The 14,368-nt window shown below is 43.4% G+C and overlaps 1 protein-coding gene across 1 annotated transcript in view; it reads left to right on the plus strand.

Annotated features, from left to right (window-relative positions):
* The window catches only part of dock3 (dedicator of cytokinesis 3), a 267,193-nt gene extending 253,310 nt beyond the window's left edge, over nt 1–13,883 (plus strand). Inside the window, exons 47-56 of the mRNA XM_028577073.1 lie at nt 459–542; nt 2,442–2,558; nt 4,648–4,757; nt 6,244–6,388; nt 6,711–6,792; nt 6,917–7,035; nt 7,193–7,280; nt 7,953–8,072; nt 11,731–11,816; nt 13,179–13,883. Coding sequence (XP_028432874.1) covers nt 459–542; nt 2,442–2,558; nt 4,648–4,757; nt 6,244–6,388; nt 6,711–6,792; nt 6,917–7,035; nt 7,193–7,280; nt 7,953–8,072; nt 11,731–11,816; nt 13,179–13,883 — 1,656 coding nt within the window. The remainder of the gene's footprint in view (nt 1–458; nt 543–2,441; nt 2,559–4,647; nt 4,758–6,243; nt 6,389–6,710; nt 6,793–6,916; nt 7,036–7,192; nt 7,281–7,952; nt 8,073–11,730; nt 11,817–13,178) is intronic.
* Nucleotides 13,884–14,368: the final 485 nt, after the last annotated feature.

The raw sequence follows: 14,368 nt of genomic DNA on the forward strand, positions 1-14,368 counted from the left end.
AAATTCCCCAAAAATAATCTTTAGTTTACTTATAATGAGGATCATAATGTAGAAACAGGAGGCTGTATCTGGGCAGCGTTTACCAGAGACACTCTTTCCGTTCTTACCTTTCACAATAAAAGCCCTAGACATTAACATAAACTACACTGCAACTGTTTACCAGAGGAAATTAAATGCACTTAGAGTTTACAGTAGCTCAATGTTAGCTTTTGGCAAAACCACAATGCTGCCAGTATAAATAGTTTTGATGCAATATATTCACAGGTGATTCTGTAACATTTTCCTGTCAATTTTTTTGTCAATCCCCCCAGTGTGTAACAGCCTTTGGGAAGATGTTTCGAAAAGCCTCAATAAACCCAGAGTGTATTATTAATTATATTTATTAAAGACAGTATTGAAGGTGCATGTCCTCTGTAGTTTCATAATGTTTATGATGTTTATGATTTCTTTGTCACCAGGCTTTCTTCGATAAGGAGTACATTACGAGCCACCCTGAAGACACAGAGAAAATCACACAGCTCAAAGACCTGATGCAGGAGCAGGTGAGACCTTATCCAGCCAACTCCATGCTCCACATGTGCGCTCATTTACAAACCTGATTTAAGTGTATGGAGTTAGAATCATGCCAAAACCTCACACACACACACACACACACACACACACACACACACACACACACACACACACACACACACAAAACGTGTTTTACTCACGCCCAACGATTCACAAACAAACTCAGTGTGGTTTGCAAATAATAAACATCATTCACAAACTAATGCATTTTGTTCTGCAAATAAGAAACCTACCTATCGAACAAATACAGTATGTTTTACACATACAAAAACGTATTTCTTCAATGACAAAAAATATCCTGCAAGTACAAACTAAAATCTTTCAAGTACAAAAAAAAATCTTTCAAGTACAAAAAAAATTCCTTCAAGTACAAAACAAATTCTACAAGTACGGAAAAAAAAATCCTTCAAGTACAAAAAAAAAATCCTTCAAGTACAAAACAAATTCTACAAGTACGGAAAAAAAAATCCTTCAAGTACAAAAAAAAATCCTACAAGTACAAAACAAATTCTACAATAACGTTTATTTCTGTACAGAGAAGCTGTATACAGCTTTGCTATTATTGGTATTTTTAGCCCAATAACTGCTGTTTTAATCAACATTTATTCACCAGATCTTATCATGGTTTAATTGTATTTCTTTTAATGTTATTATTTCGGTCTATTTCGGCCAGGGAAGCTGCTTTGTTGTTTTGATATTTTTTAAACTATAATACTACATCTAGCAACATATATGTAGATATTATCATAGTATGCATTTCTTTACTTTAATAATATTATTTTGGTCTTATTACTGGTGAAATATTACAGTAGGCTGTAAGACAGAACACGATATGATCAGAGTTGGGCGCATGCAAAGCCGATTTCCCACAATGCAATGCCGGCATTCATTTCAGAGAATCAGACAATGATCAGCGGGTCTTTAACGCCAGCATCGCTTCAATATACATATATATAATCAGTGGTTTTGTCATCAGCAACAACACGTTGCTCAGTTTTGTTCCAGTAAGTTATGCACCATAATAACGTTTAAAACAATCCGCGTGTATATATCTATGGTCCTGGTAGGCTTAAATTGACTTAACAGTGCCACCTGCTGTTGTGGAGTGCGAATTACAGGACATTTGTTAGAAAATGTACCTGCATTTGTGTGTGGATCTGAGGGCATTTGTTTGTGGATCAGCCAGGCGGAAAGTTAGTGCCAAAAGTCACGTGACAGTTTTTTGTACTTGTAGAATTTGTTTTGTACTTGTAGGATTTTTTTTTTGTACTTGAAGGATTTTTTTTTCTGTACTTGTAGAATTTGTTTTGTACTTGAAGGATTTTTTTTTGTACTTGAAGGATTTTTTTTCCCGTACTTGTAGAATTTGTTTTGTACTTGAAGGATTTTTTTTTGTACTTGAAAGATTTTTTTTTGTACTTGAAAGATTTTAGTTTGTACTTGCAGGATATTTTTTGTCATTGAAGAAATACGTTTTTGTATGTGTAAAACATACTGTATTTGTTTGATAGGTAGGTTTCTTATTTGCAGAACAAAATGCATTAGTTTGTGAATGATGTTTTGTATTTGCAAACCACACTGAGTTTGTTTGTGAATCGTTGGGCATGAGTAAAACACGTTTTGTGTGTGTCTGTGAGGTTTTGGCATGATTCTAACTCCATATAGGCGCCAGACAGACGTTCAGAGGTTCACCACAATCATTATAAATCACCCTACAGTCCCAGAGAGTAACCACTAAAGTAGAACTGGGTTGGGAGTCACAGGAGAGAGTTTTCAGAGAGCTCAGAGCGAGTAAGACGACTACCATCGACTCTCTCTCTGCACAATAAAAGCATTATCCAACGGTGTTTTCGTTTTCTACCCCACAGGTTCACATCCTCGGAGTTGGCCTGGCCATGCACGAGAAGCTGGTGCACCCTGAAATGCGTCCCCTGCACAAGAAGCTGATCGATCAGTTCCAGATGATGCGGAGCAGCCTCTGCCACGTGAGTGCATCCACACCAGCAGAGTTTTACTTTATTAGATTTTTGAGCTTTTTTAAGGGGAAACACTACAGGTGACTTAGTCTGTATCTAAGTTTAGAGAGACTACAGGTGAATAGGAAAATATTTGAACTAATATAAATACCATGAAAGTTCCCCGGTTGATAACTTACTTTAAGACAATATTTTTTGGTATTTGAAGTTTTCTGACAATTTAAATATGCAAATGAGGTATTATCTTATTAAATATGCATACAGTTGCATACATTTCCAGAACGAGTGTAAACATTGGATGAAGATCCTGTTACCGTATTTTCCGGACTATAAATCGCTCCGGAGTATAAGTCGCATCAGTCAAAAAATGCGTCATGAAGAGGACTATAAGTCGCATTTATTTAGAATTTTTTTTTTTTTTATCTGTCAACTACACAATAGCACACAGAACAACAGGCTGAATACGGTAGGTGTCCGGTATGTTAACGTAACACATTAACAGTTATTGAACTATACAATAGCACACAGAACAACTAGCTACCAGGGCGTGAAGCATGGAGGTATTAAAAGGCGTGGAGACGTAACTACACCGTTGACGAGCCCCTCCCGACTCGTTCCTCCACCTCTGGCCATCTAGCTTTCAGCCCGCGATTAGCCAATTAGCTTTCTTTGTCAAGAGTCACTTTTTCGCCAGTCCCTCAAAAGTTTCTCCCTCATTTCAATATTTCTTTCTGCTGCTCGATTACCGTTTTCAGCTGCATATTTTACTACCTGCAGTTTGTTATCTCTTTTCTTTCTCAGTTGTCTTTAGGAGCAGCATTCTAGTTGTCTCAAGCCTAGAGCGCCCTCTCGCAGCTGTAGACGGTAATGTTTTCAGTATGAATTAGCATGTAAAAACATGTTAAATTATATATATTTTGATATATAAGTCGCACCTGACTACAAGTCGCAGGACCAGCCAAAGTAGGAAAAAAAGTGCGACTTATAGTCTGGAAAATACGGTACATGTTTGTTGAGATTTTGGATATCTCTCTTTTTTCACTCCACAAATCAGAAAATTCTTCCAGAAGCCAGAAAACAAATCCATTTTCTACATGTTTTATGAATAAAATATTGTATGAATCATGACATACGAACGACTTTCTGTAAAAAGCTGCAGAATATGGATAGGACAGAAAGGGGAAAGTTTGGTGTTTGTAGGTTCTGCTGAAGTGGAGATTTTTGGCTAAATGAGTCTGAGAACTTATTATCAAATATCAGATATATCACCATCAAACTTCACCAGTTGATGAATTCCATTAAGACATTTATTGTATTGCATGTTTTCTGAAATGTGAGGCATTATCTAATTCCAACTTTTGTTGAATTTAAGACAAATCTACAGACAGAAATAGACAAAGTGAAAGTAAAATAAACACATGAATGTGTATTTTGGATGTTTTTTCCAACTAGTCTGAAAAAAGACATGTTATAGAAGCAAAATAGCTCAAAAACCTAAAATTTTACAAATTATATTTTTTGCCTCTAGTCTCCACTTACATGTAATCGCAGGGCTTGGAGGAGAAAAATAATGAGACGCACAAACGTTGCAGAAAACCTTTTGTAAGCTCATCTTGAGTCAAACTATGATTGGACAACACTAAACCAATGTTGAGTCTAGAAGAGGGTCTTTCTTTTGGAACCGTGCTGGAAGGGTGGATCATCCTCACAGCGAAGGACGCTAATTAGCAGCTTCTTCAAAGAGAGAGTAATCGTTGCTTTTAGCTACGAGAAGCGTGTCGCTGCTGGGAATCGGAACTGTTTCAACTTTGAACGTTTCACCTCTTCTAGGTCCCAATTAATCCAACAATCCTACATGTGAATGTGTGCACAGCACTTGTGTCTTGGATGTATGTGTGATGTAATGTGTGTGTGCGTGTTGGGGGGGAGGTAGGGGTTCTTGTGTGAGGTTAATTGAGTGTTAACTGGGGTAAATTGCATCTGTAATATAAGAGACAATAAAGGGCGTATTCTTATCTCAATTTTTGCACCCGATACGTGGATGAATGCACGTGGGCGGTGTGAATATTCAGAGCAGTGTTTCTATGTGGCGTTGCAGGGTCTGCCCGGGTTGGAAAAGGCCGGTTCAGGAGCCAACACTCCCAGAGGGATCCTGGCCTCTCACAGCCCCATGAGCCCCGAGAGCTTCAAACTCATTCACCAACACAGGTCAGCAACACACACACACACACACACACACACACACACACACACACACACACACACACACACACACACACACACACACACACACACACACACACACACACACACACACACACACACACAAATTCACTTCACGTCACGTCCTCATCACACTGTATAGACAACACTAGGACAGCAACTAACGATTATTTTGGCAGTTTTAGTTAGTTAATTTCTTTAGTTAATGTCTTTGTTTAAAGGTGCCCTGCCACACAAAACCATTTTTACTTGTATTTTTTGAAATCTGTTAGGTCCATTTGTGTTATGTGGTGAATGTGAAAATGAACTGCTACCTCCTCTGTCAGCTCTAGTCACTGAACAGAAATAAGAGGAGAAATCAGGCCAATTACAAAAGCTGGTCAGTCTGACATCATGTTGCCTGAGCTCATTACTATTCATGAGCTCGCCCATTTGGGCTGGGTAAAGGATGCTGATAGCCAGGCTCTCACTGGCTAGCTGTTAGCCAATCAGAATCAAGCAGCTTAGCTCGTTGAATATTCATGAGAACTGGCACAAATCGAGCCGAGTCTTCCTGCAGGCTTTCTATACCACGCTAGAATGGCTTGAAACAAGGTAACCAAGGTGTTTTTTCCACAAAAAAACGTTACAGAGTCCATGGTAGAACTTCAGACATTACCACAAAGTAATGAAATACATGTGGCAGGGCACCTTTTAGGAGTGAACATGATTATATAATAGTTGACAACTAATCGATTCATCTTTGCAGCTCTAGTCAACACACACAACTTCTCACCGTCCTCTCCATCTTTCTTCACAACGCTCACCACTGATTTCATCTTCCACGATCTTCGCCAATTTCCTCACTGCATCTGTGTTTGTTCTACGGTCCGCTGCACACATCACACTTTCTGAAATTCTACCATTTTCCTTTTCTCTCTCTCTCTCTGTTGTTTTCTCTCTTTCTTTCTTTCTGTCTTCCTCTCCCATCGTACCACCCCATATCTTGCTTCTCGCATGATCTTGGCTGCAAACTCCTGCATGGCTCTCATCCCACCAAAATACTACATGCATGTTTGGGTTGTCGTTTCCTATTTCGGTTGTACTATGCATGGCTCCTCGCTCGGTCCTTTTTTTCCTCTCCTCCCTGTGCCTCTACCCCTTTTCTCTCTCTCCCCCCTACCCTCCTCATCTTCTCCCTCCATCCCTCTCCTTCTATGCTTCTCTTTCTTCCCACTGTCCCTCCTTGGTGCCCTCCTTGATTCCCTCCTTGGTTCACTCCTTGGTTCCCTCCTTGGTTCTCTCCTTGGTTCCCTCCTTGGTTCTCTCCTTGGTTCTCTCCTTGGTTCTCTCCTTGATTCACTCCTTGGTTCACTCCTTGGTTCCCTCCTTGGTTCCCTCCTTGGTTCCCTCCTTGGTTCTCTCTTTGTTTCCCTCTTTGGTTCCCTCCTTGTTTCTCTTTTTGTTTCCCTCTTTGGTTCCCTCCTCCCAGTGCCATAGCTGTTTTGACTCCGGTGCGCAACTCCTCCTCCTCTCTCTCCTCTCACAACTCCAGCGAGACAGGAAACGTCGGCAGCCTGCTGATCCTGGCTGACGGCATGGTGGTGGAGCACCCTGAGGACTTCTACCGCATGCAGGTCAGTGGTCCCCTGCGCTGGGGGGGTCAATGAAAAAGATGAAGTAACCCCACTGATCCACAGAGAGAACATTCTCATGGAACAGCAGCACAACGATGGTTTAAAGAGGAAGGAAACTGAAAAAGAGCTAGAAATTAGTTAACGACGTTTAAAATCGATCTACTAGGGCTGCAACTAACGATTATTTTTGTTGATGATTAATTTTCCGGATTAATGAAGTGTTTTCCCAAAGCCCTTTGCTGCGCTCATGCTGCAGCACTATTGTGTAAAGTCAACATAGTATTTTGTATTTACTTGCTGTCACTACTTTCTCTCTCTGCAGGCGAGCCCCTCCTCCTCCAGCCTAAGCTCCACCCACTCCGCTCCCTCTCAGATGATTAACTCCGCCCCCTCCACCATCAGAGGTAAGCGGCTCAGTTTCAGTACGGTTCACATTCAGGAGCTCGCAGGAGACCAACGGAGAATTTTTTTTTTAAACACATGCATACACATTTCTTCATATCGTATATCCTGTCTGTCTGTCTGCAGTTGGCTCTCCTTCTCTGCCGGGCAAATACAGACACAACAGAGAGATGCTGATGCTGCTGCCGCCACACAGAGAGAGACCGAGCAGCGCCATGTACACCAACATCACTGAGAATGGACAGGTATGGAAGGCTGGGAGGGACTTTCTATTCAAGTTTTGAACCTGTATTTATCTGTACTCCATCTCTCTTTATATCCCTCTGCGCCAGCCGGGGATTCTGTTTTATTGTATGATTGGATACGTTAACGTTTGACGTTTTTCTGTCTCTTCCTCTTCAGCCGACGAACTTCCAGCGAGCGTTGTTCCATCAGGTGATCGGTCCATGCAAACCCTGCAGTGACCCTAACCTCTCCGTCGCTGAGAAAGGTGAGAGCTCAAGCCACTCGTTCACTCTTAAGCCTGATTTATGGTTCCTACGCCGTAGGTACAGCATGTAGGTCCACAGGTCCACGTAGACACCGACCCTACGCCAAGTTCCTGACATGGACCTCTCCAGAAATGTGACGTCACATTGCGGCACCTTCTCCGTGTACAACATGATATCGAAGAGAGGCTCGACTTTTCAAACAAAGTGTCTCCCCTGTGCTTTTCGACCGTGGTCACATCAGGGGAGACACTTTGTTTCCTCCGTCTCCACCGCCGGAGCCGCGTACTCGCTCCCAAGCCAATCCACGTCACTCTCTCCCTCACACACACACACACACACACACACACACACACACACACACACTCTGCTCTTTTCTTAAAGAGATACACTAGATCAACACACCAATGCAAAATGGCGTCGGCTCTGTGTAGAGCTACATATTACTATCAACCTTTATCTATCAGTGAGCAAAATAAGGTGTCAAATATCAGTCTATTTATCTTCTCCACTCTCCTTTCTTTCACTCTCCTTTCTTCCTCTTCTTTCTTTTCTCCCCTCCTCCCACCATCCCTTTTCCTCCTCTCCTCTCCTTTCCCTCTCCTCTCCTCTCCTCTCCTCTCCTCTCCTCTCCTCTCCTCTCCTCTCCTCTCCTCTCCTCTCCTTTCCTCCAGTCCTAACCACTCCCAGCAGTTGGAGTTTGGACAGTGGTACCAGAGAAGCCCTCCCGTTCCTCTCCGCTCATGTCGGCAGTGTCATGGCGCCTCCGGTTCCCCCACGCAACCTGCCTCACGGTATGACGCTCTGCTAACTGTGTGTGTGTGTGTTATATTGTGTGTGTTTTTGTGTATGTTTTGAGTCACCTGTGTGTTTTGTTGTGTTTATAGTGTGTAAAGTGTCTTTGTTCGTTATGTATGTGTGTACATTTTTGTCAGCGGTGGGTTGTTGTGTTGTTGTTGTGTTTATTTTCCAGTCAGAGATGTTCCTGTTGGTCTACTTTGGTATGAGCATCAGCCTACGTCATTTTATTACTTGTTTAACTTACTTTAAATGACTTTTCTAACAGATCAGATCATTCCACTTAGGAGCAGCTAAGCTCCGCTGAAAAAACAACTTCATCATTATCTTATAGAATTCCTGATGTTGCAATGAAGTCGAATTAAACACAGCGGAATGTGAGCCGCTCAATTGATCTATTGTCAGTAATTCATATGACACTGGGTGCAGGGTGTTTTTTCTCTGTGTTATGACTGTCAGCTTTCCTGTGCGGTTGTTTTGTGCTCCTGTGTGAATATTGTGAGTAGATATGATGTCGGATGGATCAAATATAGTCTCAAAAATTGATAATGAGACGATGGACATCTCCTGCCACTGTGAGCAAAAAGTGAAAACCTTCCCGACCAAGCAACGCCACAAAAACAGCTTTTCTAAACGCACAAGAAACGTTCTGCTAGTAATAAATCTTGTTCATATCACTCACTAAGTGTCATATTTCTTATAGAGAAATATCATTTTTCGTGGCTTGGCAGTGTTTTTTAAGCGTGTGATTTGGTCGAACTGTCCCATTAAAGGACAATTCCGGTGCAAAATGAATCTAGGGTTTACTAACACATGGGTACCGAGTCGACCGTTCTCTGGGATATGTTTTCATGCTAATCGAATGTGACCAGTTTTAGCACAAACCGCTAATTAGCTTATAAAGCTAGTCGTCGGGGCACTGGTAAAGTAAAAAGAAATCGCTATTTCTACACCACTAACAAGGCTCAAAATAACATCACACTTCAACAATAGCATAATAAGGGTCCCTACATGTTAACCCCAAGCATTGAGACGAACGCCGTGGTCTCTCGTGGTTCGGCTGGTCGTGACTGTTATCCCAAGATGGCGCCCGCCTGTATACGTGAACGCTACTGTCTTTCTAAACTATCTTTTTAATAAACTTTCTGTACACTTACAAAGTTCTCAATGCTTCGGTTTACATGTAGGGACCCTCATTATGCTACTGTGGAAGTGTGGTGCTATTTTGAGCCTTGTTAGTGGTATATAAATAGAGATTTCTTTTTACTTTAGCCGTGCCCCGACGACTAGCGTTATAAGCTAATTAGTGGTTTGGGCTAAAACTGGTCACATTCAATTAGCATGAAAACATATCTATATAACGGTCGACTGTGTACCCATGTGTTATTAACCCCTAGGTTCATTTTGCGCCGGAATTGTCCTTTAACTTTTCCGTCAGTCGATGCAGATGTTTTATTTATTATTTAGAGAATCAAAACTATTTGACTAGCTCCCATTTAACAAACTCAAAAAATCCCCAGAAACTGGAGTTTAAAGGAGTTAAAGACTATCTGAAAGAAAGCCCTTAGACCACGGACCGTATAGATGGACCACACGTCTCCACTTCCTCCCGCTGTCCAAACGTGAAGCCAAAATCTCCCAGATACGGGCGCCGGCGTCTTGTAATGTTGGAGCCAGAGTCTGCGCAGTAGTGATCAAGGCCGTGGAGCCGCGGTATCACAGCCCCGCCCATACAACCGCCCTGACCAATCGCAAATCAATCCCAGCTGCCAATCATGACGTTTCAGCAAGTTTTTTATAGCATCAAATAACTAATACAAACCAAACTGATCAGAAAAATTAACACTTGAACCTGGGCTGGGCGATATGGAGAAAATCAAATATTACAATATTCTTGACTAAATACCTCGATGTCGATATTGCGACAATATTGTAGGATTGACAATTGGTGCTTTAACAAAATATTATTTACACAATGAGATTTTTGATAAATAATCATCAGAGTGTGTAAAGGCACATAATAGAACAGCTAGAACAGTCTGCTAATGTCAGAAAACGACATCACTTTACTTTAATGCGGCCTTCAAAACCATGAAAAGACAACACTTAATATATTAAGATTTTACGATATCCAAAATCGAAGATAGATATTTAGTCTCATATCACAATATCGATATAATATTGATATATTGCCCAGCCCTAACTTGAACAAACATCATCAGATCAGAACTACCTCAAATGATCTTTATGAAACATTTATTTGGCGATCCAGATGTTTGGGCTTCACACTTGGGGAGCCGTCATGTCGTCCATCTTTTTATAAAAACAGCTGCCTCAAACTCCTCCCCTCCTCCACACACTCCTCCACCTCCTCTCTGCTCCAACTTCTTCCCTCCTCCTGCCCACTTCTACTTCCCTCTCTCTCGCTCTGTTTCTCTTTCCTTCTTTCCATCTTCATAAGGCTGATTTATGCTTCTGCGTCGAAGCCCTCCGCCGTAGCTCGACGTGCCCCTCCAAAAATGTGTTACTTCGGTGATTGGTCAACTGGTCCTGTGTGTTGATAGTCGGTGTTTCCAGCAGCCTACTGTGGGAAGTAGCAACATGCTAGTTCACTGACATCAGCTCTGCAAATCAAATCTGCAAATTTTGGTTACAATGACGGGGTCATCCTTTTGTAAAGTGACTTATATGTCGGTAACATTTTGAAATCAGCACTTCGTCAGGGATAGGATGGATATTTCAGCATACATGTTTCAAATGTATTTCATATCTTATCTAAGGTCTTGTATGAGGGGGGTTAGTCTGGGGACAACCTTCACACACAGGAAACTGGAGCCTGGGAGGTGTGAATCTATTAGAAGTAGCTTCCGTATAAGCATTAGTTTTGAGGTAATATCGTCTCATAGAAATAGATAGCTTGGAATGCGTGAAGCCCCAAAAATTATAAAGGAGGAGTTATTTTGATGTTCGTAGAGACGCCATGGCGTACCCATGGTCGTACACACAACCGGTCATCATGTGCCAAAGTGTCCACCATCACGTAGGTATCATTTCCCGATCAGTTAGCAAGCAGGACTTTGTGGGCAGTTTGCTTGCTAACATAAACATAAACTGGCTAGCAGACACCTCGCAAATAACCTCAGACTTATCGCCCCCCCCCTAAGCGTTACTGCGGTGAAATGCACCGCGATGCAAAGCAACCCCAACACAGAACTCCGAAAGGGTCAAAACGCCGTAGGAGCGACGACGTAGGAGCGACGTGGAGTTGACGCAGAAGCATAAAAGCCTTTACTCTTCTTCACCCCGTCGCGGTGGCTAGAAGGGATACAGCTCAGCCAGAAGTTGCGCAAGATGACGCTTGATCTCACAAAATCTCGGCTAAAATAATAATATCATTTGAATACTTTGACCCAGTAAGCGCGTGTTCGTTCCTCAGGAGTGTTTTAATCCAAACCGCAATCTTTTTCCTAAACTTAACTAGTCGTCGCCGTAGTTGTATCCCATCTAGCCTCAACCTCCTACTCCTCTTTCCCCTCGCCATTCTTCTTCCTCTTCTTCTTCTTCTTCTTCTTCTTCTTCTTCTTCTTCTTCTCTGGTCTGAGGTGTGTGTGTGTGCATCTCTCTCAGCCGATCCTGCTGTGTCTCCCCCTGTAGGGCAACACCTGTCGATGCACTTTGACGCTTTCCACCACCAGGTCAGCGACCTCCCTCCAGCTCTCCCCGCGCGCTCCTTAAGAAAGGTATCCTCCTCCAACTCCTCTTCCTCCTCCTCCTCCTCCTCCTCACTCCTGATGTTGGTCTGGATGATTGTCTGTCTGTCTGTTAGCCTGTCTGTATGTCTGCACTCCCCCAAAGAAGGCTTTACCATCTGAGTTACAAACTGATGTCAGGCTGTTGTGTGTCGCCGTAACAGAAGATGAAAGAACTCAAAGGTCATCTCCCTCGTGTCTGTCCGGTTTCCCGTTTGTAGTTTCTGCTTTTTTCTCACGGCAGATACATACCTTCCTCTTCTTTTCTTTTTGTTGTATGGTTTCTGTCTTTTTTACTCCTCTAACCTTCCTTTTGTCAGTTTGATTCCTAAACTCAACAACTACATTTGACGTACTTCAGTTCATCCCATCCTTTTTCTCTTCGCCTTTTTTTTTTCAAATATGTGGTGCTGCATGTTTTGTGCCACAAGCTGTTTTAAGTCCAAATTTTACATTTGAGAAAATTAAATAATACAAATTAGCTGCAAGAGATGTTAGAAGGAGTGACCCTGCAGCTATACATTGGCTTATTATCAGACCCAAACAGAGTCGGCAGATTTCTTTTACAGTTCTCAGCAGTGATCCAGGATGACATTTTACTTTTTTTATTTTATTTGTTTAAAATCTGCAGAAAATTCTCCCTACTTATTAATATCAGGCACGATATTATGAGTGCAAATGATAACCATATTTTATGCCTTTTTAAAGCTATAGTGTGCAACTTTATTATATTAATGAACGTCCGTTGCCACATGAGTTGCTAGGAAGCTGATTAAGACTCTCAGCTCCACACAACTCTCTCTGTTCAGAAGCTGGTGTCGTCTGGTGACTTTCCCGCTGCAGAAACTGAGAAAGGACAACAGCAACGTTCAGCTTTAAGACAAAGAGGACATAAGACTACAAGATAATGTCATCATCAGAGTCCATCAAGTTTTTTTAATCCTCTGTGTCCTCCATGGCTACTAGCAACTGGGTGGAGGAATCACATGAGGTCCCCTGGTAATACTAAAACAAATTAAACATACTGCTGTCCCTTTTAACCCTCTTCTCTCTCTCTGTCTCTCTCTCTCTCTGTTTGTCTCTCTGTCTGTCTCTCTGTCTCTCTCTTTGTCTCTCTCTCACTCGCTGTCTCTCTCTCTCTCTGTGTCTCTCTCTCTCTCTGTTTGTCTCTGTCTGTCTCTCTCTTTGTCTCTCTCTCTCTCTGTCCCTCTCTGTCTCTCTTTGTCTCTCTCTCTCACTGTCTGTCCCTCTCTGTCTCTCTCTCTCTCACTGTCTGTCTGTCTCTCTGTCTTTGTGTCTCTCTCTCTCTGTCTCTCTCTCCCTCTGTCTCTCTCCCTCTGTCTCTCTCTCCAGTCTCCCCTGCACCCTATACCTGCCTCGCCCACCAGTCCACAGTCCATCCTGGATGGCAGTAGCTCCACCCTGTCGGGCAGCGCCAGCTCCGGAGTCTCCTCCCTCAGCGAGAGCAACTTCGGCGGCCCCCCCTCCACCTCCGACCGCCCGGCCAGCCGCACCGACACCCTGGAGTCCGTCCCCAGCAGCCAGGCCTGGACCACGGACCAGGAGGACTTGGACTCGCCCTACCAGCCCGTCAGGTACAGCCTCTCGGAGCCTGAGGTCCTGGACGGAGTCAAGCCCCCGCCCTGCCGCAGCCACTCCGCCCCGGGAGGCGTCACCCCGGCTCAGGCAGGCGGACAAATCCAGCTCCAGGCTCCGGGTCCGGCCTCCACCGGTGCTCCACAACAACACCACCAGCAGCAGGACGGGCTGCTGCACCCCCAACACCTCTACTACTACCACCACCACCACTTCCACCCGCACTACCTCCCCCACCACCCGCCGCTCTACCACCTCCACGAGCCGCCGCCGGCGCTGCCGCCCAAACCCTACCTCAGGGAGGGCTGCATCCCCGAGGAGGACCCCCCGAACAGCACGCAGTCGGCCCCGGCCCCTCCCGCCCCCCGGCCCATGCCACGCAAGATCTCCCAGCCCATCATCGCCGCCACCAAGGACGAGCAAGCCAAGGTGGCGTGGGAGCACGGCGTCAGCGAGGAGTGAGTCGCCAGCGGACGGGGAGTGGTTTGTAAGAAAAAAACTCGTGGAATTGAAATAAACCGAATTTTTTTTTTCCAGAAGAGAGAGAGCGAGAAAGGAGTGAGAGCAAGAGGCGAACTAAAGCGGAGAGATGTCGTCGTTCTGCTCCAAAAACTAAACTAATCTAATCATGGCTCCTCGATGCTCTCCGCGTTCAACACCTGAAAATCTGATTTTTACTTTCATAACCAAATGATCTTTCTCATGTCGCATCCTTCTGTGATCACACCACGCCTCGTTTGTTTCGGTTCAATCACGAAAAAACCATTTAATCCCTTAAATCCATCACGATAATGTCCATATCTCTAAATTCTGTCACACCTGTACTGAAATTGCACAGAAATGTTTGTTAGTTATTGATTTGTTTGCATTGATAACAATAATCAAACACCGTTCAGAAGGTTTAAGAGTTTATACCCTGTTGTGACCTCGCTCTAAAGACGTTTAGA

Source organism: Perca flavescens, chromosome 4, assembly GCF_004354835.1.
Source record: "Perca flavescens isolate YP-PL-M2 chromosome 4, PFLA_1.0, whole genome shotgun sequence".
Taxonomy (NCBI): domain Eukaryota; kingdom Metazoa; phylum Chordata; class Actinopteri; order Perciformes; family Percidae; genus Perca; species Perca flavescens.